This window comes from Lutjanus erythropterus, chromosome 24 (assembly GCF_056507025.1).
Source record: "Lutjanus erythropterus isolate fLutEry1 chromosome 24, fLutEry1.hap2, whole genome shotgun sequence".
Classification (NCBI taxonomy): Eukaryota; Metazoa; Chordata; class Actinopteri; order Lutjaniformes; family Lutjanidae; genus Lutjanus; species Lutjanus erythropterus.
The window spans coordinates 11,689,424-11,713,039 of record NC_139340.1 but is presented as its reverse complement, the minus strand read 5'-3'; the positions used below and the strand labels follow the sequence as shown (position 1 = coordinate 11,713,039).

The 23,616-nt window shown below is 40.1% G+C and overlaps 2 protein-coding genes across 2 annotated transcripts; one reads left to right on the top strand and one right to left on the bottom strand.

The window, feature by feature from the left end:
- Nucleotides 1-3,685: 3,685 nt before the first annotated feature.
- LOC146304785 (cobalamin trafficking protein CblD-like) lies at nucleotides 3,686-8,297 on the top strand. The gene is made up of 8 exons (XM_084713843.1): nucleotides 3,686-3,784; nucleotides 4,289-4,333; nucleotides 5,323-5,464; nucleotides 5,770-5,987; nucleotides 6,844-6,949; nucleotides 7,060-7,181; nucleotides 7,273-7,359; nucleotides 7,500-8,297. Exons 2-8 carry the CDS (start codon nucleotides 4,322-4,324, stop codon nucleotides 7,716-7,718), a joined length of 906 nt encoding a protein of 301 aa, XP_084569969.1. The 5' UTR covers nucleotides 3,686-3,784; nucleotides 4,289-4,321; the 3' UTR covers nucleotides 7,719-8,297.
- Nucleotides 8,298-9,301: 1,004 nt separating this feature from the next.
- On the bottom strand, nucleotides 9,302-23,228 carry LOC146304784 (ly6/PLAUR domain-containing protein 6-like). The gene is made up of 5 exons (XM_084713844.1): nucleotides 23,140-23,228; nucleotides 17,840-18,007; nucleotides 10,256-10,354; nucleotides 9,558-9,688; nucleotides 9,302-9,477 (listed from the first exon to the last, which is right to left on the bottom strand). Exons 2-5 carry the CDS (start codon nucleotides 17,958-17,960, stop codon nucleotides 9,307-9,309), a joined length of 522 nt encoding a protein of 173 aa, XP_084569970.1. The 5' UTR covers nucleotides 17,961-18,007; nucleotides 23,140-23,228; the 3' UTR covers nucleotides 9,302-9,306.
- Nucleotides 23,229-23,616: the final 388 nt, after the last annotated feature.

The following is a 23,616-nucleotide window of genomic DNA, read 5'->3' as shown; positions in this document are numbered from 1 at the left end:
CTTAGCAACCAACTGCAGAAATGTAAATGTCAGTGCTGTAGGGGTCGGGTAGAGCCGAAGAGCAAAACGAGGGCTGACACTGAGGACTGAAGACGTACTGGAGATTTAAAGACTAACACAGGACCAGAGTTTTAAATCCAGTCTGAGGAAGCATGGATAAACAGTCAGGTGGAGGTGCTGTTGGGTGGGAAGCATGACCAAATCCTGTAACTCTTCAGTCCTAATAGGTTTGTCATCCACACATGCTGAGGAACTGGGAAATAGACCTTAAATGGCTCCCACTAAATCATTAGTAATGGAGTGAGTGCAGTTAATAGTGTGCTGACACAGGCAGGTAGCTCAGAGCGTGTGGGATGGAAATATGGTTTTCGACATATTTCATGTTTTGTATGAAATGGCAACAGAAAAGTGCTGATTCCAGACGAGATGCGGCGCGGCCTGACAGCGCAGCAATAAAGAAGGCCTCGACTGACTCATGGCTTTGTCTGGAGGTCTCAAGGCTTCTCCGCGCTCAGGAATTCCACTCGAAGAACCGAGCGCTGCTGTCCAGGGAAAAGTGTTTCACAGAAACAATTAGAGCCAAAGACAAGCCGGTTTTTTTCACACTGGGTAGCTACGAATAAACAGACTGAAAAATACACAGCAAATTGTCTCTGTTTGCCCATTTATTATTTTCTGCCTCGCTAACTGTTCCCTCAAAAAACTGCATGTCCTTGAAGGCATTTATTTCTTTCAGGCCTGCAGCTAATTATTTTGATTACTGATTAATCGATTAGTTTTCTGGTCCATAAAACGTTAGAAAATGGTGAAAAATGTTGATCACAGCCTAAGATGACATCCTCAAATGTCTTGTTTGGTCCACAACCCAAATATATGTTCATTTAATTGTCAGATAAAAGTAAGAAGCCAGAAATTATTCAATTTTAGAAGCTGAAAACTGAGGATTTTGACTTTTTTCTTGTTAAAACATTTGAGTATTTTGATGTTTTTTATTAAAAATATAGATAATTCATGGCGACCAGTTTAATAATTGATGAATAATCAATTGTTTCAGAGACTTTTTGAAAGTGATATCCTGTTATTAAGTATTTTAGTTAAAGAAATGGTCAAATAATGGATATTAGCTCAAAATAAGACCTATAGACACTTTTATTCAAACAGTTAGCATATGTTTTGCTAATATGAGCTAACTTAAAGAAGAAGTCTGTAATAGGTCTGTATTTAATGTAATAAATCATAAAATTACCACAATGCGTCATCAGACTTCAAGGAAACGTTAAATTGAAACACGTCTGCTCCACGTTAATCAAAGTTCATATGAATGCATTGCAATTAATACATTTATAATGACAGAAAATTAATCGATAACTGTTTTGATAATTGTTTATCAAGCACATAATGCCAAATATCTTTTCAATAGTGAGAATTTACCCCCTTGTCTCTCTTTTATATCATTGTAAATTAAATATCTTTGAAATATGCGCTGTTGGTTAGACAAAACAAGCAATTTGAAGACTTCACCTCTGGCTCTTGGAACGCGTAATTTAAAATTGTATTATTTTCTGATATCTTGTTGACAAACCAATTTATTTTGCACACAGCGGACAGGTTGTCTGAATATTTTCTCACTACAAAACAGAAGCTGTTAAATTTCCACCAGAGTCAACTTGATTCGGCCTTTTGTTCAGTTCTCTTCACCTCCAAATAACAACACCGCAGAGAGACCCTGAGGTGAAGAATTCATTTGGTCGCTGCTTCCGGATGCTGTGCGTATCTGTGTGTGTGTGTGTGTGTGTGTGTGTGTGTGTGTGTGTGTGTGTGTGTGTGTGTGTGTGTGTGTGTGTGTGTAGTACATCCCACAGGGGCTCCATCTAGGGTGGATGCTGTGTTGCTGTTACAAATGATCCTGTGGGAGACTCACTGACAGCCCAGCTTTGTGCGGTTCTACATGCCTCATCACCACGCACGCACACACACGCACACACACTGGTGCAGCTGCCCACGGTGAGTGAAGCATGTTGGTCCCTGGGTAAACTCCCACCGCATATCCTGTCAGCTCAGAGAAAGTGTCAATCAGCTTGTCCAAGTCAGCTAAAGAGATGTGTCTACGCCAGCAAAATGTACTTTACTAGCTGTCCTTGTCCTTCCCGACTTCTGACAGCAAATAACACTGTTCTTGCCGGGACAGTTCCTCTATTCTAGTTTTTAAACTTTATTGATCAAAGGGGAGGATTTTGCTGAGCATGTGTACCATTTCTCCTCAGTTTCCCACCTGGGATCTGACCACTACAAACACACTCGGCCTTTGATTCTGGACAATATATAGAGGTTAGCCAAGGTAAAGTTCAATAGAGTTCTGGGAACTTAAGTATACGTGCTATTAAAGGGACAGTTCAACCCAATTCACTCCTATCTGTAGGGCTATTTAACCATCTAGATTGTTTTTGTGTGAGCGGCTGCATTTTGGAGATATTGGTCCTCCAACATAATATACAATAAAGCGCCTTTACAATATATTTCAGCTGCATTGTCTCTTTCCAGAAATCATGACCCAGTTATTCAAGATAATCCACAGACTGTTTTGTGATCAGTTTCATGGAGGATCTCCTTTCTTTTTACTGAACTAGACCCACAAACCGTACCAGACTGCAGAAGGAAGCATGCATCTAGTCATGGAGGAGAGGCTCGTGCTCGTGACAGCATAGGATATAGATTTTAAATATGTAATATATTTACTATAATAATCATAAAATGCCCTAACATCATAATTTGCACAGGGGCTCATCTGTGCACTGAAGTTTTTTTTATTAAAATCTAGGCATTAAAATCTTTGCATGTACAGTCTGTCAGCCTAATTAATGCAACTTGAGCAATCAGCTGCCACATTTGATATTAATTATCTGTTGTTTCCTAAAAGCTATGGACCACCTGCTGTGAATGTTGGTGTTGTTTTTGGTTTTACTTGAAAACTAATATGCCTTTTTTTAGAGTAACTCTGCTCGTACGTTCTAATTATCAGTGGATCTCATGGCTACCAGCCATTTTGACATGAAATAGTAGTGTAAACACAGGTGTTGCCAATAATACTAATTAAGGTTCAATTCTGTTCAGATCAAACAGAGTCAGGATGCTGCTGGAGAATGAGATTTTAATTAGTATCATCGCTAACACCTGTTTTTACCCTATTATTACATATCAATATGGCTGCCATGAAAAGGCCTATTATCATCATCCTGGAACCCATAAATATCAACAAAAGTAGGTTGTTTCACCCTTGAGGCAATTAGCTCATAATGAACACTTTTTATGTGCCGTTTCCCTCCTTTCTTGTGTTGCATTTCAAAGCAGGATGGAGAACAAATAATATAATTTGGCAAGTCAACAAGATGAAAACTTTAAATACAAAGTAAAAAGTCAGAAATACCAACAGGCATGCAGTTTTTTTTTAGCCATATTTACAAGGGAAGAAGGAGCAGCAGCAGTGTTTTGGTTCTATTAATGGTTATTTGCTGCCATCTTGTGGTGAAACACAGGAAATGCAAATCTGATGTGCAGCTCCGGTGCGAAGGACAGTTAATTAATATTGTTTCAAAATAACTCTAATTAGACAATAGTGAAGTGTTGAAGCGCTTTTAAAAATCCCCAGTATCAATTATTATAATTATTTATGATATTTCTGTTGACGTAACCGTTACGCAAACTACGCGTGCTTAACTAAGTTTGTCCTTCGTCACTTCCCGTCGTTGTTTTGTGAAAGCGAGGCAGCGGACGTGCAACTTGACAGGTAGGAACAACATGTACTTTTCATAATGTAATCCCATTAACAGTTTTATAGTTGCGCTTCTCTATAACGAATATCCAGGCTTTTATTTTTTACGTTGTCAGGTAGTTTTTGCAGTTTGAGATAAAATCATAAAGTCTGCAGTCCTGTCTGAAAAGTGAAAGTGTCAAAATAAGATATCAGCTGACTGGGTTAGCAAACAACGAGCTAACGGTAGCAGCTAGCTAGTTAGCTGTTTTGTTTGTGTTTAACTTGTCACAAATTGTGACGGTTTATATCTGTTATAGGTTTACTGGTGTTGTTAATTTTAAAGTACTTTTGAAGAGAGTGTATTATTGTGATAGAGTCGACCTTGCTGCTTTTTCTGACCCGTGAAACAGACATGCAATCGTTGCATCATGTCCTCTGGCTATCAAACTGAAAGTTAGCTAAAGCCTGGTGTTTCTGGTTAAAAACACAGTTTTGTGTGTATTCTGTTGTGCCGATTGTTGCTGTTTTATCTCACAGATTAAAGTTAGAAGCAGACGGAGACGAGCCACAATGTCCAGCAGTGTAAGTGACATAACAGCGCATTTCCCACAGTCATGTAGCTCGCTGTATATATATTATATATTATATAATACCTGAAAATTGCAGGACTATAGTAAAGAAACCTCACACCCAAGAGATAGTAAAGGATCTATAGAAAGAGTCTTTAATTCTTAAGGAGAGTAAGTACTGTAGGATTGGACCTTAAGTAGATTTGAATTTCTTAAGGTGTCCCTGCAGTGAAAACTTATCTAACAACTTTAGAAATAACCAGGGTTGCAAACGTGTACATTTTCTTAATCCAGTAGTTGAATATATTAACGATCAATAATGGATTAGTCATTAATGATTAATATGGTACAAAATGCATGTCTTTCTCAGTTGAAGTTATGTTTGAACTAGAGGTGCATTAAGTCATAGGGCACAAACATATTAAACAAACAGGAATAAAATAAAGCTCTTACTCGAAACGGCTGCTCTTGTCCACCTGTCCTTGCACAACAGATGGCTTTGCCAAACAAAGCAATGTCAAATGGTGCTCAAAACAACAGTTAATTACTTAATACATTTTTAATTTGTTGAAAAAATAACAAACAAATAAAAAAGAACACTAGATCCCTCAACCACATAGAAGAATTTTGGGGGTGAGTGCACTTAGACTCCATTAGGATTCTCCAACGTGCTGAAAAGGGTCAAGGAAACATTCTTCAAAAGGTCCAGTTTTAAAGATTTAGTTATATATTTCTATTTGTTGGAACAATATGGGTCCAGTTTGTAAGATTTATTTGTGTATTTTTATTTATTTGCATAATAAGGCAGAAGCAGAATCTAATATCCACTTGTAGCAGCTTGCCAGAACATGTTTATCAACCAGACTGACCCAGTTTGATCAGCAGTTAACTGGCCGGTTGGTAGTTAATGTCGTGGTGTAACAAAAACATACAGAAAGACTTGTAAAAAATGTAAAAAATGTTGCTGGCTGTTACATAACAGATGCCTTTGTTGTTTAATAGGTGCTGTCTGGTCGAGGCAGGTTTTTCCTCTCTCAGGCCGCTGGCTATCAAGCATTAGCTGCCCTCCGTGTCGGCAGGACCAGGACCTTCTCTGCCGCAAGCTCAGATGAGCCGTACACAGCTGGATCGCACACAGACTCAGGTGAGTCAAGCAAGAAATGAATCAGTCAGCATTTCCTGGTAAATGACAAGATAGTCCTCAGTTTACAACAGGCTACATCTGAAGGGAGCTTCTGACTGTCATTTTAGTTTGTTGCCTGTTTATACTTGCTCCCGTCTTTGGATTGTGTTTTCAAAACAACATGTGGAGACAGGATGGTCAAACATGGAAACAGATAATGTCACGGATGTGATTTTCAGCCTGAGCAAACAAACTGGGGGAAGATAGAGACAAGCAAAACATACAGAAGCAAACCCACTCAGATATCTCTGTCACGTTTGCTCCAGGCCCCAGGACCGTGTGGCCTGACGAGAACATGGGACCATTCGGACCTCAGGACCAACGCTTTCAGTTACCAGGTAACGTTGGGTTTGACTGCCACCTGGAGGGAATGGCGGAACAGAAGAAGACTCCAATCCACAGGACGGTGCCTGACGTACTGACGGCCCCGAGCAGCGCAGAGAGACAGCAGTTCATCCTGGCCCAGTTTGTTAATGAGTTCCACGTAAGTTTCAGCATATTTTTTTGTTTGCAGCAGGAAACTGTTGAGGACAGTGCTGTTATACTGTTGTATGATGAAATTTGATGACGTGTAGGCTTAAAAAAATTACGTTTCAGCATTTCTTCCCCAGAATTGTGTCCCTGGCAGTGTGGTGAAGGCTTTGAAATGGGATTTAACTCATTTTTTGAAAATAAACTGTGCAGAAAATATAATTTAATTGCTACATGGATACATAAAATGTAAAAAGTCCGAGTACTCTGGGAATTTTATTTTACTTAAACATGCAGTGTAATAAGATGTGTTTAAGAAGTTTACTGAACATGTTTTCAATTAAAGAACTTCTTATTATCAATCAGAATAAACAATTTTAAAGTCCAGTTTTGCAAACCTGCCCCCCTAAAGCAGAGTGACAGAAGAACAACATTTTTCTCACAGTCTATGATTACACTAAATTTCTTCCAAACCTCAGACTTGACCTTTGAAGATGTACAGTCCACAATTTGTTTTTCTGCACTGGCTGTTGTGCTAAGCTGTCTGATCAGTGATTATTTGGCCGGATGTGGGGTCAAAAGTGGTCATATGGTTCCACAATAGAAAAAAAATCTAAGCGGCAAATTAGGCTTGATCATATTAGTTGATTTAAATGTTAAAAATACTGCACAATAGTTTTAATGTCTAATATCTCCAGGAAAATACAACATATTTTTGCCTTCACCTGTTGCCTCCCTACAGTAGCCTGTACATATGAATCTATAATGAATCTGTTACAACAGTTTTTGCAGACTCCCCAGTGGGTGCAAGATCTCTTGCCTCAAAACTGCTTTGTCAATGCATGTGTATGTGTGTGTTTGTTCATCAGGGAAAATTGGGTCCTATATCCACGAGAGTCCACAAAGCTGAACAGTATTTTAATCAGACAGGCACAGACTGCGCCATAAGTTCCTGCCCTGAGTTGTTAAAGAAAGGTAAGGGGAGGTTATTTGATTCACTTAAGCAAAATCATCTTATAAAGTTGTATCATCTGTCAGTCGCTTTTAGTTGCTCGTAATGACAAAATGTTGTGTGTGTGTGTCAGATCTCGAGCTGCTGTTCCCGTCAGCGCCCACCTCTTCCATCACAGTAGTGACGGTCACACAGAGGAGCAGCGGTCGGTGTGAGGAGGCAGCAGAGCAGGACAGAGAGCAGCTGCTTCACAGAGTGAGTCCTGACACACGTCACATTTATGGTGACGTTTGATTTGTGATATAATGCTGAAACAGCAGCTGACTGTATTTTCTCCTCACTCCAGTTTGTGAGCGGCGCGAAGGAGATGTGCTTCTCTCTGTGGACGGCGGGCTACTGGGCAGACTTCATTGACCCAACAACAGGAGAAGCTGTGAGTTCTTCTGTTTGTACTAGAAATGCATGTGACTTTATGGGATTTGTAGCTCTTTTCCTCTACAGGAAATATTTCAAATAGAATATTATAAACTGTCCCGTACAACAACATCACCACTGCCCTATTTTCCCCAACAGTTCTTTGCATCTCCATCAAGTCCAAGCACATTGCGAACAGAGGAGGAGCTGAGACATTTGGGCTTTCACATCGAAGCGTCGGGCTCCTGCACGGTCATTCGCCACATCCTGAGAGGAACGCCTTTGTTTGTGGGGACTGTTTTCACCAACGCGCCCGCTCAAAGCGCTGCTATCGCGAGACTACAAGGACTCTCAAATGTGCTGGACGATGAGGAATAGGCTGTTTTTTATTATTATTATTATTATTATTTTCCACAAATCCAAGCTAAAGGCCTCCATTTATGGTTTGAAGAAGGCTGGAAGTTGATGTGTGGTAGTGTTGGTACATGGTTGTATCAGTGAGAGGTTGTTCAGAGTTTGTCTTACTGTAACAAGGACTTGACTCTAATGTTGGTCTCGATGCTGTAACTGACTGATGTCAACCCGGCTTATCCTGCACTACATCCAGGGAGAAACACACGCGGTGCAGTGAGAAGGGTTCTGACTGCAAACACAAATATCTGCTGTTTGAAGCATTTGCAGGCAGAACACCTTAGAGGACGACATCATCTGTGTTTTATGATATTTAGAACCACAGATATGAAATGGAAACCCCTTGACATGGTCTGAGGCAGCTGTTCGTAGCTCACGTGGAAGTCCCCCAACCCTGAATGATGTCGGGTCGATAACTTTTCATATGGACATGTACAGTGTTGTTTTCCTGTTTCACAGAATGCAATGAAGATACTTCAGTTGGAGCACAACAGCTGTGACACTCAGAGGTGCTGAACTAATAAAATGAGCCTGCAAATGACACTATGTCCTGTAGCTGTGAGTGTGCACTCCTTTACTGAAATTTTCTTAATATATACTTCAAGGAAATTCAAAATATGGTTAATACATGATGATCTAAGGTGGAGGGATCAAGATCCAACACAGATTTTCTCCTCAAATGTGTAAAAAACGGGACAAACTTCAGCTTGAAACTACAGGTAGTTTATGCAACTGGACAGTGGTTCTTTGCAATAATAAACTGTTAACAGTTACATTATTTATTCAGTGTAATAAATGATAAACTAATATTCTAATATGAAATAATATAAATAAATAGCTGGGCACAGACATGTAAAAGCCCCTCCACCTCACCTCCCCAGTGAGAGCAAAATCCCAAGACTGGAAGTGGCACAAAACGATTGCAATACAAACATTTGTTGTCTGTTTTTGTTGCCAATGAGTCTCTTTGTGTTTGTTTTGCATCTCTCTTTGGTCATTCTTCCTCTGTTTATAATCTTATTGCTTCTGTTTGTAATTGTTTTGTCCCTCTGCAGTTGTTTTGCCTCTACTGCTGTTTTGCATCTCTGATCACAGTCTTCCTGTCTGTGGTTTTCTTTTGGTTGTTTTACAGCTGCGTTTCACCTTCTGACTCTGGCAGGGAGGGACCAGAGGGACCAATCAGATTCCGGTGTGGCCACCCTTGGCCATCCCTCTGGCCCCAGTCCTCTAAAAATAAATAAGTGTAAAATCAATCTCATCATAGTACACCCAAAAAAAGAAACCCCAAACATATCTTGTGCATATTTATTACATGCAAGAAATAATATGATAAATGATTTCACAAGCAATTTAATATCATCAGAACATCAACATGGTTAAAACAATAAGTCTCACATTAATACTGACACTTAGTATAAATAAATTACCAAAAAAAGCTTTAAAAAACAGTAAATATTGTCTGGTAAGAAAAAGTAAGCCTAAGTACACAGGTCCCAGTGCAGCTCATCAAGTTGTTTTCGGTGTGATGTCGTAGCACAGATGCGGATTTTCCCCCTCAGACATGTCCGGCTGTGATGATGATGACGATGAAGGCGTAGCTCAGCGCCGCGGGAAGAAGCCTCCTGTTTGCGCTGACCAGAGGAGAAGTGGAGGAGAAAACGGCGCCGCTCTCATTTCTCGGCACCAGGACGTTGCAGATGTTCCCCTCGCAGCAGGACGAGCACACCTGAGGGGTGAGATTTAAGTGATGTAAAGGAGTGTCAGGTCGTGGAGGTTAATGAGGTTCAATCCGGAGGCTCCACATACCTGATAGCCGTTATCAGTGACATAAGCACAGCCAGTAAACAGACAGTCGTCCAGGGCCACACAGCGCTTGGTCACAGACACGCTGTCGCCATGGTTATCCATCATGTGGAGTGTGTAACAATATCTGGCATCTGGAAGACAGGACACACCTTAATTTATGGATTATATATATGATTTCACTCTCCTTCATATTTGAGAAAGTTTGTAGAGTTGGATTCTCCAAAAAAAATCCTTTCTCCATTCCATTCAGGTCAAACAGAGTCAGGGTGTTGCTATTATGGATGGCTCACTGGAAAGGCTCTGCTATACTAAATTGAATGTGACCATAATAAGTATCATTGTAACACCTGTGTTTAATATTTCATATCAATATGGCTGCTGTAAAAAAAAAATTCCAACCCTGCCTTTCTCTTGCTCCCCTGTCTCTCTTGTGTCCTGTTGTCTGGCTTCTTGATTGCAGATCATTCACCTCACCTGTTGAACCCGCCCACCTGCTGTCCACCTGCTCATCAGCCTGCACCATTTCAACACCTGGCTCCACACACACACATCCGGTGCCAATTCAGAGACTCTGCTACAGATGTGCTCACGATGGTCCAGCCACGACTTCCTGTTCTCACTATCCAAAGTTTCCAGTTTTGTCGTTGTTCCTCATTCTGTGCTTTTAGTCAGTTTCAAATGAGAAAAAGCTGATGTACCTTTTGGACAGTAAACATCTGGGGCCCAGCGGTTACACTCGTAGTTATCTGCGGCATCCTCACACGTGAAGCACTTGAAGCCACCAGGATGAGGTGTAGCTGTGGAGGACAGACATAAAAACATCACAAACTCAAGAGGACTGAAATGTGTCCACCTTAACTGATATCAAGATTTTCAAGATATCAAGTTTTTGCCTGTTGTTCTGCAGCTGCATGCTGCTGTAAACACCTGGGGTTGAACGCAGAGACTGAATCTGACTGTGATAATTAATAAATCGGTTTGAGACATTTTTCAAGAAAAAAAAAGTTCCAGTTTCTTAAAGTAAAGTCAAGTTTATTTATAGCACATTAAAAACAAGTGCGGTACAATGGAATAAGGAATATAAGAAATGCAAATGGTAAAAAAAAAAACAAAAAAAAACAAGAGCAGCAGAGATTACACCCCAGACACAAGTAGATAAATAGAGGAACAGATAAAATGTGAATAAATGTGAATATTTTCTGGTTTCCAATTCATCTGTGACAGTAAACTGAATATATTTGCATTGTGGACAAAACAAGACATTTGAGGACAATCTTAGGCTTTGAGAAATACACTGGAAGCGCTGCAACACTAAATGGAGCGGGGCCTAAATTAGTAACCTTGTTAACACCTGTGTCCATGCTGTCGTCATTTCGTATCAACGTGGCTGCCGTGACGTACGTGGATTGAATCTCTCCTCTGATTGGATAATTGGATGATTGGATGATGGGGGCGGATTCCACTTCACAGATGTGATATGGAAGTGTTAGGACGTTCTCCAAAGTTGGTCAGACCGAATTATTTTAACTAAATGAAACGTTGTTCACCGACGAGGAACAACGATAAGTCCTCCCGCAAATGTCACCATTTGAAAAGCACAAACTCAAAGAACACGTTGTCACTTTTGGCCTCTGAATTTCAGCTCGTCCCGGAGTTTTAGGTAGGTATTATCAGTTTTCACGACTGTTTGGAGTTGTGTGGTTGTAACTCTGAAGTGGTCCAAATGTAAAAAGCAACATAAATGTAATATGTAAATATATTATAGGATGTAAAAGTTTTAAGTCACCAACGAGCCGCCATCACGTTGATTGGCTTCAGGTGTGTCACGAAGCTGTGCGTGAATGTCTCATCATCAACGGCTGCGTTTGATTAGACCAATTTATGGATCTGATTTCTTCATTAACACACCTTGTTCTCAACATCCACTTTAAATTAATTAGCAGCAGCGACATTTTACTCCTGAAACAACGTGACAACAGGCTTATTTTGCGTATTTTGCGTTCAAGCTAGGCCTCCAGTGTTCTGCAGTGTGAAATGTGGGACCGTGAACGCAACACGAGCAACAAATCAAGTTTAAAGAATAAAATAAAGTCACCTCTGCGTTGATTTATTTTGAAAAGGTGTCATTCATAACATAATGAGTGTTTAAATACAGCCTTTAATTTCATGGCAGTCCACAGCTGTGTTTGAGGTGTGTTCACAGACAGACAGACAGAATTTGAGAGTTTTTGAATAAACCTGACATGTTGAAGAAAACGCAAAGTATCAAATGCATAAATTATGCTCATTCTCTGAGGAAGATGAGTGGATTCAACTCCGACACACCTGATTCAAATGATCAGCTATTATTTGTATTATTCAAGGAAATCAAATCAAATAATGCAAATGTGGTCTAACTTGCGACTTGAATATGTCCCCAGGTTATATTGAACATTTCAGACTTGTGATGTGGACTAAATTGTCTCTGGGATTACCTGAAAGTCTGACGCTGTTACATGTTGTCATCTTAAATACTCATAATGACATAATCTCCATGCATATTTGATTGCAAAATCAAGAATATGCAGAGGAATTTTGTGAACACACAAAAAGTTTAAGACTGGGAACTTTGTCCTGGTTATAGGTCTGTGTTCGCCTCTTCACATTTGCCTGAAGATGTCTGCAATGTTCACTTAAAAAAATGTTTGTGTTACTACAGGAACATGCCATCATGACCACAGTGAACCCTGAGTTCCTCACTTCCATCTTGAAAACATCGGAAGAAGATTGCTGAGAGGTAATTTAACTAATTATCTTGATCAAGAGACGATGATGTGAGGTTTCAAATTGACTATGAATAAAGGCCAAATGATCTGTTGTTGAAGATGTCTGTTTGTGTTTTTATCAGGACATCCTGACTGCAATGAATTCAGCACGAGCTCCCCAGTTCCTTCTTTAAAACATGGGAAGAAGACCACTGAAAGGTAAGATACTTCACTTCTCTTGTAAAGACAATTAATGCAAGAGCTACAGTATGTTGGAGACAAAATAGTACCCTTACCACATAGTAGTACAGATGGTGTCTAGGCAGCATGTACAAGAGTGCAGTGAAAGCAATATTAACAACTTGCCTGCAGTGCGTCTCCACTTCCCATCTTTCTCTTCCTGTTCCTGGTCCAGGGTCTTGTTTACTTGTTCACTTGCTATTGTAATCTTGCCTGGTCTGAAATAGTGTCCAGTATTGTGTATTTTGGGAGGGATACAGCACTGAGTAGCGGTTCCCCTGACTCTGATCTCATCTGGGACCTGCAGCGCCTGCACCCGCACCATGTAGTGCAACAACTGGGAGAGCTGCCTGTTGAGGAGGTGGTACTGTCCCAACCACTAATCACTGTGCTAATCCTGCTGCGTGTGCTGGAACGTACGCTGACATTCCCTCAAGGGTTTGCCTACGTTCGTCCAGGTATCACTACTGGCAGGCACCGGGTATCACTGCAAACACTCACTGAAGCCACTCCTGCAACCTGAAAGTGTAGAGCCACTGTTGAGAGCAGTTAAACTTACATTTACATGTGTTGCCAGTTCAATCAGTCTGTCAAGGAAGATGCTATCACTGAGCACTGTGCATCGTGCAGATCTCATGGCGCGCCCTGGAGGGGACATGGTTACTACCTTGGGGATGTGTCAGCATTCTTACAGGTAACCTGCCTGTGGGTTCAGTATTAATCTATGTGCATCCTGTACAACCTCTGTAATCTCTCTATCGATATCCTGCTGATAGAACTTAGTGCAATTTCATGCAATTCAAGCAAATACGACTCTTGAGGTTCCTGGTTAATGGTATGCAAGTATGATGACTCAGACTGCACACAATTGGCCACTTGGTTGATGTTTACTGCCATGAGAGGATCTACCCTGGCTAAAGCACAAGATTCCTAAGATGATTGATATACGGAAAGGACCTCACTCACCAATGAATGCACTTCACATGACGTCTGCTCATGCGTCAATGCCGTGCATCATTTACCTGTTAGTACAAGTACAAGTACTTACATTTGGGCACTTGCCGATACCCAGTACCGATACGAGTACGAGTACTAATTCTTACAGTAACTTTTAAAACATGTTTTATTTTCATTAGATGGTCAGTTTCTAAATGTAACAAATAATTTTTGCTGTTTTGTGCACAAAGAGAAGTTGTAGTTACAGAAGTACAGACTGGTGGCGGTGTTTTTTCTTGACAAGTGACAGGGGCCCTCTGTGATGAAACTGCTACAGAACGTGTGTGAAAAGTGTCACTAGGCCGAAAAGTTGGTCAAGGAAGAACGTGTGCTCTCAAGACAGACTGTAGTCTGCATCATGGTCGTGTATATATACACACAACAAAGTTAATGCCACTGTGTTGTGTTGTGTCACTTCATATTTGCTTCCATAAATCAGGGCTTCCCAAACTTTTGGATTTACTTTAGACAACAGACCTCCAATTTGAGAATATTTGCATGAAGGAATCCCTTCTGAGTATTTTTTCTTAAGGTCTGGAGATTAAAAAGTTTTCATAGTCAACAAATAATCAAACAAGGATAGCTATAAATTGCAATCAATTGAAACAACTAACTCTCTCTATGTGCTCAAGGATCCTTGTTGGTCCCCAGCCTCCAGTTTAAAACCCACTATTGCAAACATCTTCATTTGTCGGCAGTCCAGTTGCATCACCTCTGAGAATCTTTACTATGGTCACTAGGGGGCTAAACCACTATGTCTCCCTCTTCTACAGGCACTGCCATTCAAGAGTAGGATATCTGTAGAGAGAACACAGAGGTTAAATAAGCATACATAAAGGTGAATGGGATGAGACTGATGACTTGAGCTGGTCTAGCAATTGTTTGCACTGAAATCTAGTACCTAGTAGTAGTAGTAGTAGTAGCACCTACAGGAATACCTGTGAGCATGTCAACACATTCTTAATGAAGTTCCTGTGTCCACCCCAGTGGGATCAGCTCCATACACAGCACTTTATGATGGTACTCTGTTCTTGACAGACGGTTTTTAATGGTGGCTCTACATAGTCAAGGCACAGGAGTTGTTTTGGTGAATGTCTGGAGTGATACCTGGCACCCACTAGTAGTGATACCTGAATGAACATGGGCCCACTCTAAAGGGTATGTCTGTGTACGCTTCAGTGCACGCCGTCGGATCATCACTGTGGATAGTGGCTGTGGCAGTGCCCCCTCCTCAATGAGCAGCTCCCTAATGTTGCACTACATGATCTGGGTGCAGACGCTGCAACTCACAGATGAGATCAGAGCAGGAGGAGAGAGATCAGAAGTTGGACATGCTGCAGGTAAGGTGCATGAAAGGGTGTGTGTCTGTGTGTGTGTGTGTTATCTAAGTAGATATCTTAGTCAAGACTGAGAAAGATCAGTTTCGTTCGTTCAGGTGTCGGTTTCTGGGTTTCTTTCTTTATTTCTTTCTTTCAGCAAAGGAGTGTTCAGACTGATCATCTCACCTACTCACCCGTCCTAAGTCGTTCACTGAGATGGAGGTTGACCACCGATGTGCTGGTAAGTCACTTCTAACCTGCCTTCTGCCCATGCTGGTTTTTCTCATGTGTTACTCCCCAGACTCAAAAAGAAAAACAAGAACTGATGACCTTCTGCATCATGTGTCAAGTAAATCCTCGATTAAAGCTGTTGCTGACAGGTGAATTCCAACCAACCACAGACACTTGCAGAGATTTTGCCATTTTGCAAACTTTCAGAGGTATTTCATACGTAACTGTTTGCTTTTTCAGTGATATTTTCAGGCAGAACAGGCGTTTCTGGTGCTTCACCATTGCACCTGACCTCTTTCAGTGAGATAGAGGTTGACCACCCATGTACACGTAAGTCAGCTCTCTCACAAAACTCTGCCCTGTGCATTTTTTTTTCACCCTTTCATGATAATTGATCACCAGGAGCTGCACATGTCAGGTAAAATGGTTGCAGCAGCAATTCCATCACCTCATGGGTCTTCTACTAATTGTCTCTTTGTCCCAAAACATCTCCACTTACAGGTGCTTTTTATTTCTGTGCCAAAATTTGCTCCCCGCCAAACAGACTGATGAGTTTACCCTTAAAAATGTGGTTCACAGACTTGGTCTTCCCAGGTACAGTTTCCTGTCTCTCTCCTCAGGTTTACATCTCCATCCAGAGCATCTCTGCCAGGCCTGTCATATTTCTGATGTCCATATGGTTTGACCTTTAAAAAGCTGTTACTGAGAGGTCAATGCCACATCACCGATGTGCAGGTACGTATGTTCTCTCCCAAAACTCTCTCCCTCTGTCCCATCAGTCCACTCAATCATTGGCAACAACATCACATGTCAGGTAAAGTTGTTGTAGCAACATTTCCAACCCCCAGTGGGTATTCTGCTATTTGTCTCGCTGTCTCAGAACATCTGCACTTTCAGGAGCTTTTTATTTTATTTGCTTCAACACATGGTCCGCCAACCTGGTTTTCCCAGGTATCTTGCGTCAGACGTAGTAAAGCTGTAAATCATCACTTCACTTTCAGTTGCTTTTTATTCTTCTTCCTGAGTTGCAGACTGCCAGAGAGACTGCTGAGCTCATGCTTAAACACGTTGTCTGCTGACTTGGTCTTGCCAGGTACAGCATCTCAAGTGCTTTTTATTCGTTTTGCACACTTCTACAGGTATTTCATTCAGCTGCAGGTCCGCTGAACCACTGCACCTGTCCTAACTCTTTCAGTTTGAGGAGTGTAGGTAAGTCGCTTCTGTCCCCCAAACTCTGCCCTTGCATTTTTTTTTTCACCGTCTTACAGCTCAGGGTCTGAAAAAGCCAAGGACTGATGCTCTTCCCCATCGGTCTGAGGCTAAAAATCCCTCTTGAACATTGCAATTCCAACTTAAGAGATTGCTGAGCTTTTGCTTGAACATGTGGTCTGCTGACCTGTTCTTCTCAGGTAAAGTATCTGCTGTCTCTCCTCAGGTTTGCATCTTCATCTTTTTTGCTATGCTCCTGCCATAAAATCAGTGTCGTGAATAGCTTTTTTCCCCCATTGGCCACTGGCAGGTACACACAGAACAGGAACTGTACACACCAGCTTGTGGCTGTGAGGCAGCTGGTGCATCAACACTGTGGCATGTTTCATTAGTGTGATTGCTCAGTCACACTATTGTTTTCTTTGTTCTTCATTAATGTGATTGCTAATTCAGCGAGAAAAGCAATAAAACTGAAGCCCGCTGGCGTGATGCTATGACTGTTTTCAGTCTGGTCTTACTGCAAAACACTGTTTACCATTCGCATGACCCGTGGAACAGATGTTGTCCAGTTCTTACATAAAAGATTTGTTTTCCAGACAGTATCTCTGAATAATCATCCACTTACTAAACTGCTCTGACACTGTCATCAAACAAGGAGTTGTCTGGTTTTCCCCTCGCCAGGAATCATATCTGTACTGGGAATCAGGCCGTGTCTCAGCTGGGACAGCTATAGGTCTCAGGGTCAGCCACTTTTCAGTCACAGGACAAAGCCTGTTGCGCACTAGACAGACACACACTTGATCGCTTTCGTTTCCAAATCTTTTGTCTCGTGATCGTGTTGGATGCAGATTTGAACAAATGTTTTCAGGAATTTTTAAAAAAGTTTGTTACCACTGTTGATCACCAATCATTTGAAACTTGTCTTGGTCTTTTCAGTGCACACATTTTAGGTAAAAGTTGACATTGTTGCTTTAATTATGCACTAAAGCTTTTTCTTTTTGTTTCTGTTTCATGCATCCATGACTGAGTCCACCCCTGACTGGAGGATACATCACCAGATAATGGCCGCTGATGAAAGTTGTGCGTCTCTTCAATAATTCTTTTTTTTTTCTTTTCTTTTCTTTTTTTTTTTAAGATTATTTTTTCTGAATCTTTGTTTGTATTAAGTTTAATATGTATTATAGTCAGTTGTTTATTCTTGTCCTCATATGTGTCTCTTCAGGCCGGCCTGTGTGTGTTTAAACTCTCTGTCATTTGTTGTTTTAGTTTTGTTGTATTTCAGTACCAAATAAATTTGCCCATTTTGCTTTCCGCACCTCCTGTCTTTGAGACTTGTAGCTCGATCCCTGGCAATGTTGAACTACATCAGTGCTAATTAAACTTATAACTCCTGTGACAGTAATGTTAAAACTAAACTCTAGATTTGTCGCCTGTCATATAAACTGAAGAAAAAACACTTTTGAGCTTTTTTTTTTTCCTCACTGCCTCTCAGAGCTCACGTAAAAATCCACTCATTACACAAACCGTAATGTTATGTTCCTACTTGAGGGATGCAGCCGGATGATGTCCATCATGGTAAAGTCCCGCGACTGGACAGTTTTCAGCCAATCAACGATGTTGGTCATCAGCAGGACCCAGGCCACTGTTGGCGAGGCCTCCATCATCGGCCGAAAAAAACTGTCATCCACTTTTCTGCGTGGACAGAAAAACACTGTGGGAGAGAATAAATGGATGTTAAATCAACCCAAATCAAGATCAAATTAAAAATGTATATAGGCTATATGTCAATATTTCATAGTTCCCAAACATTGAGACTCTGAAATCAAATGTCTTAAGTCTGCTAATAGAAGGAAATGATCAATTAAAGTGATCAGCTGTGTGCTGCTCATGCTGTGAGCTTGCTTCATTATTTAAACATTAAAAGGAGCCCCACCGGTCTGCTCTGAGCTTTAACTCTCAGCATCCAAACCCAGATTTGAATAATTGACAAAAAACAGGACTGGAAGACATCTGTGGTAACTATTATCATCAGCCTGCAATGCCCTCTGGGAATTTAACCATGTCCTTGCTTGCCACATGTTTTTTTTTTCTGTCGTGGAATGGGTCATTCATTGATAAAGCCAAGTCAGCATTTGTATTGTCTTTTCGTGACTCTTTTGAACCGGAGATTACAACAGCAGCTCTGCTCAAGGAGGAAACGGCTCGCTCTAGACCTTCTTTACTTCCAAACCAGTTCCTTGACTAAATAGATTCACTGCCCCATTAATAAAGTGCTCAGTGTTGGCCCTTCAGAGAAGGAAATTAAGAAAGTCCTGTATTCTTTCTTACTCTCTATACTACATTTGTCCTTATTACGTTGAAAGTCGGGCTGAAATGCAAAATGTTTAGTTTTACAAATCATTGTTTTAAATTGTATTGCACTGCTGGGAATTAATAACAAGCGTAACAAAGTTTCATCCAGCATTTCTGTAGCTAAAAACATAAAAGTTAAACCTTTAAACTACAGCCTGAGGTTATACATAAAAGAGTTTACAGAGCGCACATTCCTTATCATGAGACCGACTCTGCTGAGGAATTCGAGAAACATCCTCTGAGCTGCGGCGCTAATCCTTTAAAACATCTTCGCTCAGGTGCGGCTATGGTCACCTGTGCACAGCAGGAAACAATTTGTTTTCATTCCAGACTACAAAGGAGGATTTAACAGGACAGTGACAAGCATGTAGACAGTAGAGAATAACTGCCTAACAGCCTAAAGGTTTGAGAATATCTCACACCTTATTACTTCAAAGACGGCGTGATGATACTGTGGCATGTTGTTTTATTTCTATATGAGTTTAAAGGATTTTTATTAGACATACAGAGGCCATGTTATATTATTATAGTGCTGCTAGACTATTACCACTTTACTGACAACAGCTTCGTTTTATTTTAAGTTGTTTTCCTCGATTACATCTAATAGTATTCAGCACAGTAAGCACTGAGTTACAGTCCAGGCAGAACACTCTCTAGCAAATACTCCTCTTACATCCACTGAGATGTCAGTCAATGAATTAAATACCAGATGACCTGGTTTCACCCCTGAATTGAGATCAGTGGATTTGTGTGTAAGATCAGCGATGAGTTCAGATGCCTCTGACTCTCTTTTATGTTTTATCCTCAGGCGCTCTGCTGCCTGTGTGGTTGTAAATGCTTGTTTTCTTTGCATTATGCACGCCCCAATAAAATCGATCCATGGCATCGCTGCAGACAGAATAACCATACTGTACTATACACAGCCTACTGTGAATCTTGGTATCAAAGGCTCTGATTATTCAGTTTAAAGTCTAATCAATAATTTAATTAAACTGAACATGAGCATCTCTGAGAGCAAAATCACTTTGAATACTCTGTGTAAATCATTTATCGGACTAAAATGAACATATAAAAGACAACATGATAAGAGCTAGATCTTAAATGATTAGTTGAATAATTAATATTAATTGGCTATGTCACTTTTCAGCAAAAATGCCAAACTTTCTCAGATTCTAGCTTCTCAAATGTGAATAATAACTGGTTCCTTGGTGTTACATGATAGAAGCAACTCAGCCACATCTCTATATTTGCACGTCTTTGGACCATGGGATAAACTAATGAACACAAACATAAAGTTTCTGTGACGTTACCAAACTGTTAGCCGTTATGTTTCATCAACGTCAGCTCTAATTTTTTAAACCCAGCTCACACTGCAGAAATTTAGTTCTAGGAATGTGGACTAATTGCATGATGGAGTATTATGATTCAAAGAAGTCTTTCAATGTGTGGGCTTGCATTCATTAGAGCAGGAGAGCTACAGTATGGCTCATAATGATATGCTGCACGCTGAAAGGAAAACTTGAGATCAGCTCTCCAACTTTGAGATAGATGCCTGGAGTAAAATTCAGTTTGAGTCTGAGAGGCAGGAGTGCGGGGGATTAGGTACAAAGGCTCCCTGTTACAACTGGAGAGGGATGGAGAGGGTTTATATCGCTCAGGGTTCAATCAGCGCCGACCAGCTCCTTCGGGTCCCGGTTTAAAGGCCACACAGGGCTGAAAGAATCTGAAGGAGAGCAGGTTTTAAATCTTTGTGTCTCCCCTGACGACTGGGAATCAAGTTTGCAGGTTGTGAGTGTAAAAGTTCAGTCACAGTGCCTAAAAAAATAGCTCTGCCATAATGCAGCCATTGTCTTTCAACCAGAAAATAACTTTAAATAACAAAAATGATGTTTAAAATACTGAATCACTCATGACTCTGTCTGTGACCTCTTCATACCAGAGATAAGTTGGGTTTATCTGCTAAGTCCAGTGCTATAAATCAGTCAAAGTAAGACCAGAGGCTGCACTTTCTGCAAATATATTACTTACAGGAACGGTTCATCCCAAAATCAAAAGAAATATATTTTCCCTCTTGCCTGTAGTTTTGTTTATCCATCTAAATTACTTTGGTGAGAGGAAAAAAAAATGACCTAAGTCAGTTACAGGAATCAAATCAATGAGAACCAGCTCAAGATATTTCCAAGAGACGAAATATTCAGACAAACTGATTACTTTTTTTCACCCTCTGTCTGCAGGCAGTGCTGTGCTGCCTTCAGGTGCTGTCAGAGATATATTCAAAATAGCTCGATAATCATTGCATTTCTACACAGGAATATTTGGGGAATACATTTATGAGACATCACGTGTGTGTCTTACATGAATTTTGTCTGTTTGTCTCAAGTATCTTTTGTTTTAAGGCTTTTGTTCGTCCATTTAAATGTGCAGAAACACAGATTTAAGTAAGTCGGGTTTTGTAGGAGAATATGAAGAACACATGAAGGCAGGATTACTGATGGACCAGAAGGAAAAACAGAGAAATGGTTTAAACACCCCGAGGCCTCTGCAGTTGTTCAAACCCATTCAGTCAAACCTGAATGCATCACAGACTGTGTCGTAAAGCAACAGTGGCAGCTTTTGGGGAAGAGTTTGCTCGGTTAGACCAACAGAGCCAAACTGAATGTTTAAAGAACTTGAATAATCGTACAGAAGTGATCGAGGCTACTAAAACAAAAAGTCAAATTTGAGCTATTTGGTTCCGTAGATGGAGGATAATTGCTCCATGCATGTCAAAAGAATACTTGATTAAGATTTAGGCCACCAGCGTTGCCTTTGAAGTTCAGCCGATATCCAGCAGCTGAGCTCGATCGACCAGACACATATGGCAGGGGCTTAACTTCTGTCAGACCACTGGTTTTTTGGTCAGAGTTACATTAAGTGCTGCTGAATTCTCATGTCTTAAGGTGTTAAACACTTCACTGATGACTGAAACACCAAAGTACAGTGTAATATTTCATCAGATGTATGGCTGAAGTTTTGGAGTTCAAGTTCCCTCCAGCTGAACACACAGATGAGCTGCAGTCTTCTCCAAACATCTCCGAACGGTTTTACAGAGTCACGACATCCCTGTATGGTTTTTATGAGGTCTTTGCTGAGCTGCTGTCCCATAAAACGTGTGACTTCTTGCTTTTATAAGCATGAAAAGGTCACAACAAACCAGTGGCTCTTAAACAAGCACATATTTACTGTAATAAACCTGCAACCAAACTCTGATTTTGTTATCAGCTGACTTCATTATGACAACTTCAATCCAGCTGATGTGTTCTTTGCATATAATAAATGAACTTCTTCAAGATCTTTTCAATTTATAAAACTTCACCAAACACTATTTCTTCCTATTGCAGCAGTGAAGGAAGTAATCAGACCCTTTTGTGTCAAAATGTACCTGAAGTATCAAAAGCATCAAAAGGAAATTGATGGAAATCTGCTCTTAATGGTGGAGGGACAGGTCAGATTAAATGATGATCTCATATACTGCTGCAGGATCCACACATTTTTAATATTTTTTGACCTATGTAATTTTTTTCTCTCATTTTGTTGTTTATAGTGTTATATTTTCATTAGTGTGTTTTTTTATTTTATGAGCTGACAAATATCCTTTCACCCTTCCATCAAACGCCACAATGGAAATAAGAATATTCTCTCTCTCTCACTATATACATATATATATATATATATATATATATATATATATATATATATATATATATATATATATATATATGTGTGTGTGTGTGTGTATGTATGTATATACCGTTCAATTAAATCAATTCATCAATAAAGTGCTAATTATGCAGCAGCATGTCATCACAGATGAATCAATGTGTCAGCAGTATTTTGATGTTGTAGGTGGTGGAGATGAAGTGGAGATGAAGTACTTAATTTATATATTATAATATATTTTCATGAACATAGTCTATGCAAAGTAACAACTTGTTATTGTTGTTAAAGAAAAACATGAGTGAGCCTGTACGTCAAAGTCTGTTGACAACATAATAGAAATCACTAGACCTCACAGTGTAAATATGTCAGTCCATGTCCATAAATATAGACCAAGGTGTAGATACAGCAGGCTTTATTTAAATGATACTGGTTAGTTTAAGTCAGAAACACACCGTGTCACAGCCTTCATGTGATTAAAGATGTCTAGTCTTCAAACTGCCTCCAATCTGAACCACTGCTCATTAATTAAAACAGCCTTAATAATTAAAAAGCTCCTTTATAGCACCTGAGCACTTTAAATACTTACTGCAATATGATACCGCTAGGCAACTAAAAATATAAGAAATTAAAATCCTCTGCTATTTCAAAAAGAGTGTATATACCCTTAATTAATCTTAAATTAGTGCTGTTGCAGTTTAATTAAACTGATGCGTGACACTTAAAAACGCATTCAAACTGACTTTAAGTGCAATTTGCGCTTCTCTGCGGTACAATGTTTATAATAAAACTTACCTTTGGCTTTATTTCCTCGATCAGGCCGCAGGAGACTTCTTTCACTCTGACTGTCCGCAGATGAAAATCTGATCTAACAGAGCTGAGCAGGAGGAGGAGGAGGAGGAGGAAGGTGCTACAGCGTCACCGACACGTCACTACTACTCCCATCAGCAACACTGCAGCTGGATCAGTAACAAGATTCATTTTCTATAAACTCTGTGGCAGTGAGTGGCTTTATCATCATAATGCAGGAGTGGAGTGTAACATAACTGCATTTATTTTCCTCTATTTATATAATTTATCCTGTTTTTTTCCTGTGCTCTTTTGTTTTGTTTTGATATATAAATAAATAATTTATAAAAATGGGATACACATTGATATTCCTGTTTTAATTTGTTTCTGCATTTATTCACCTACTACAGCTATGTAGTACATGTGTTTATTTGATGAAAATAATAATATTTCATTTTAAAAAGTCCTTTTAGCTGACCTGCT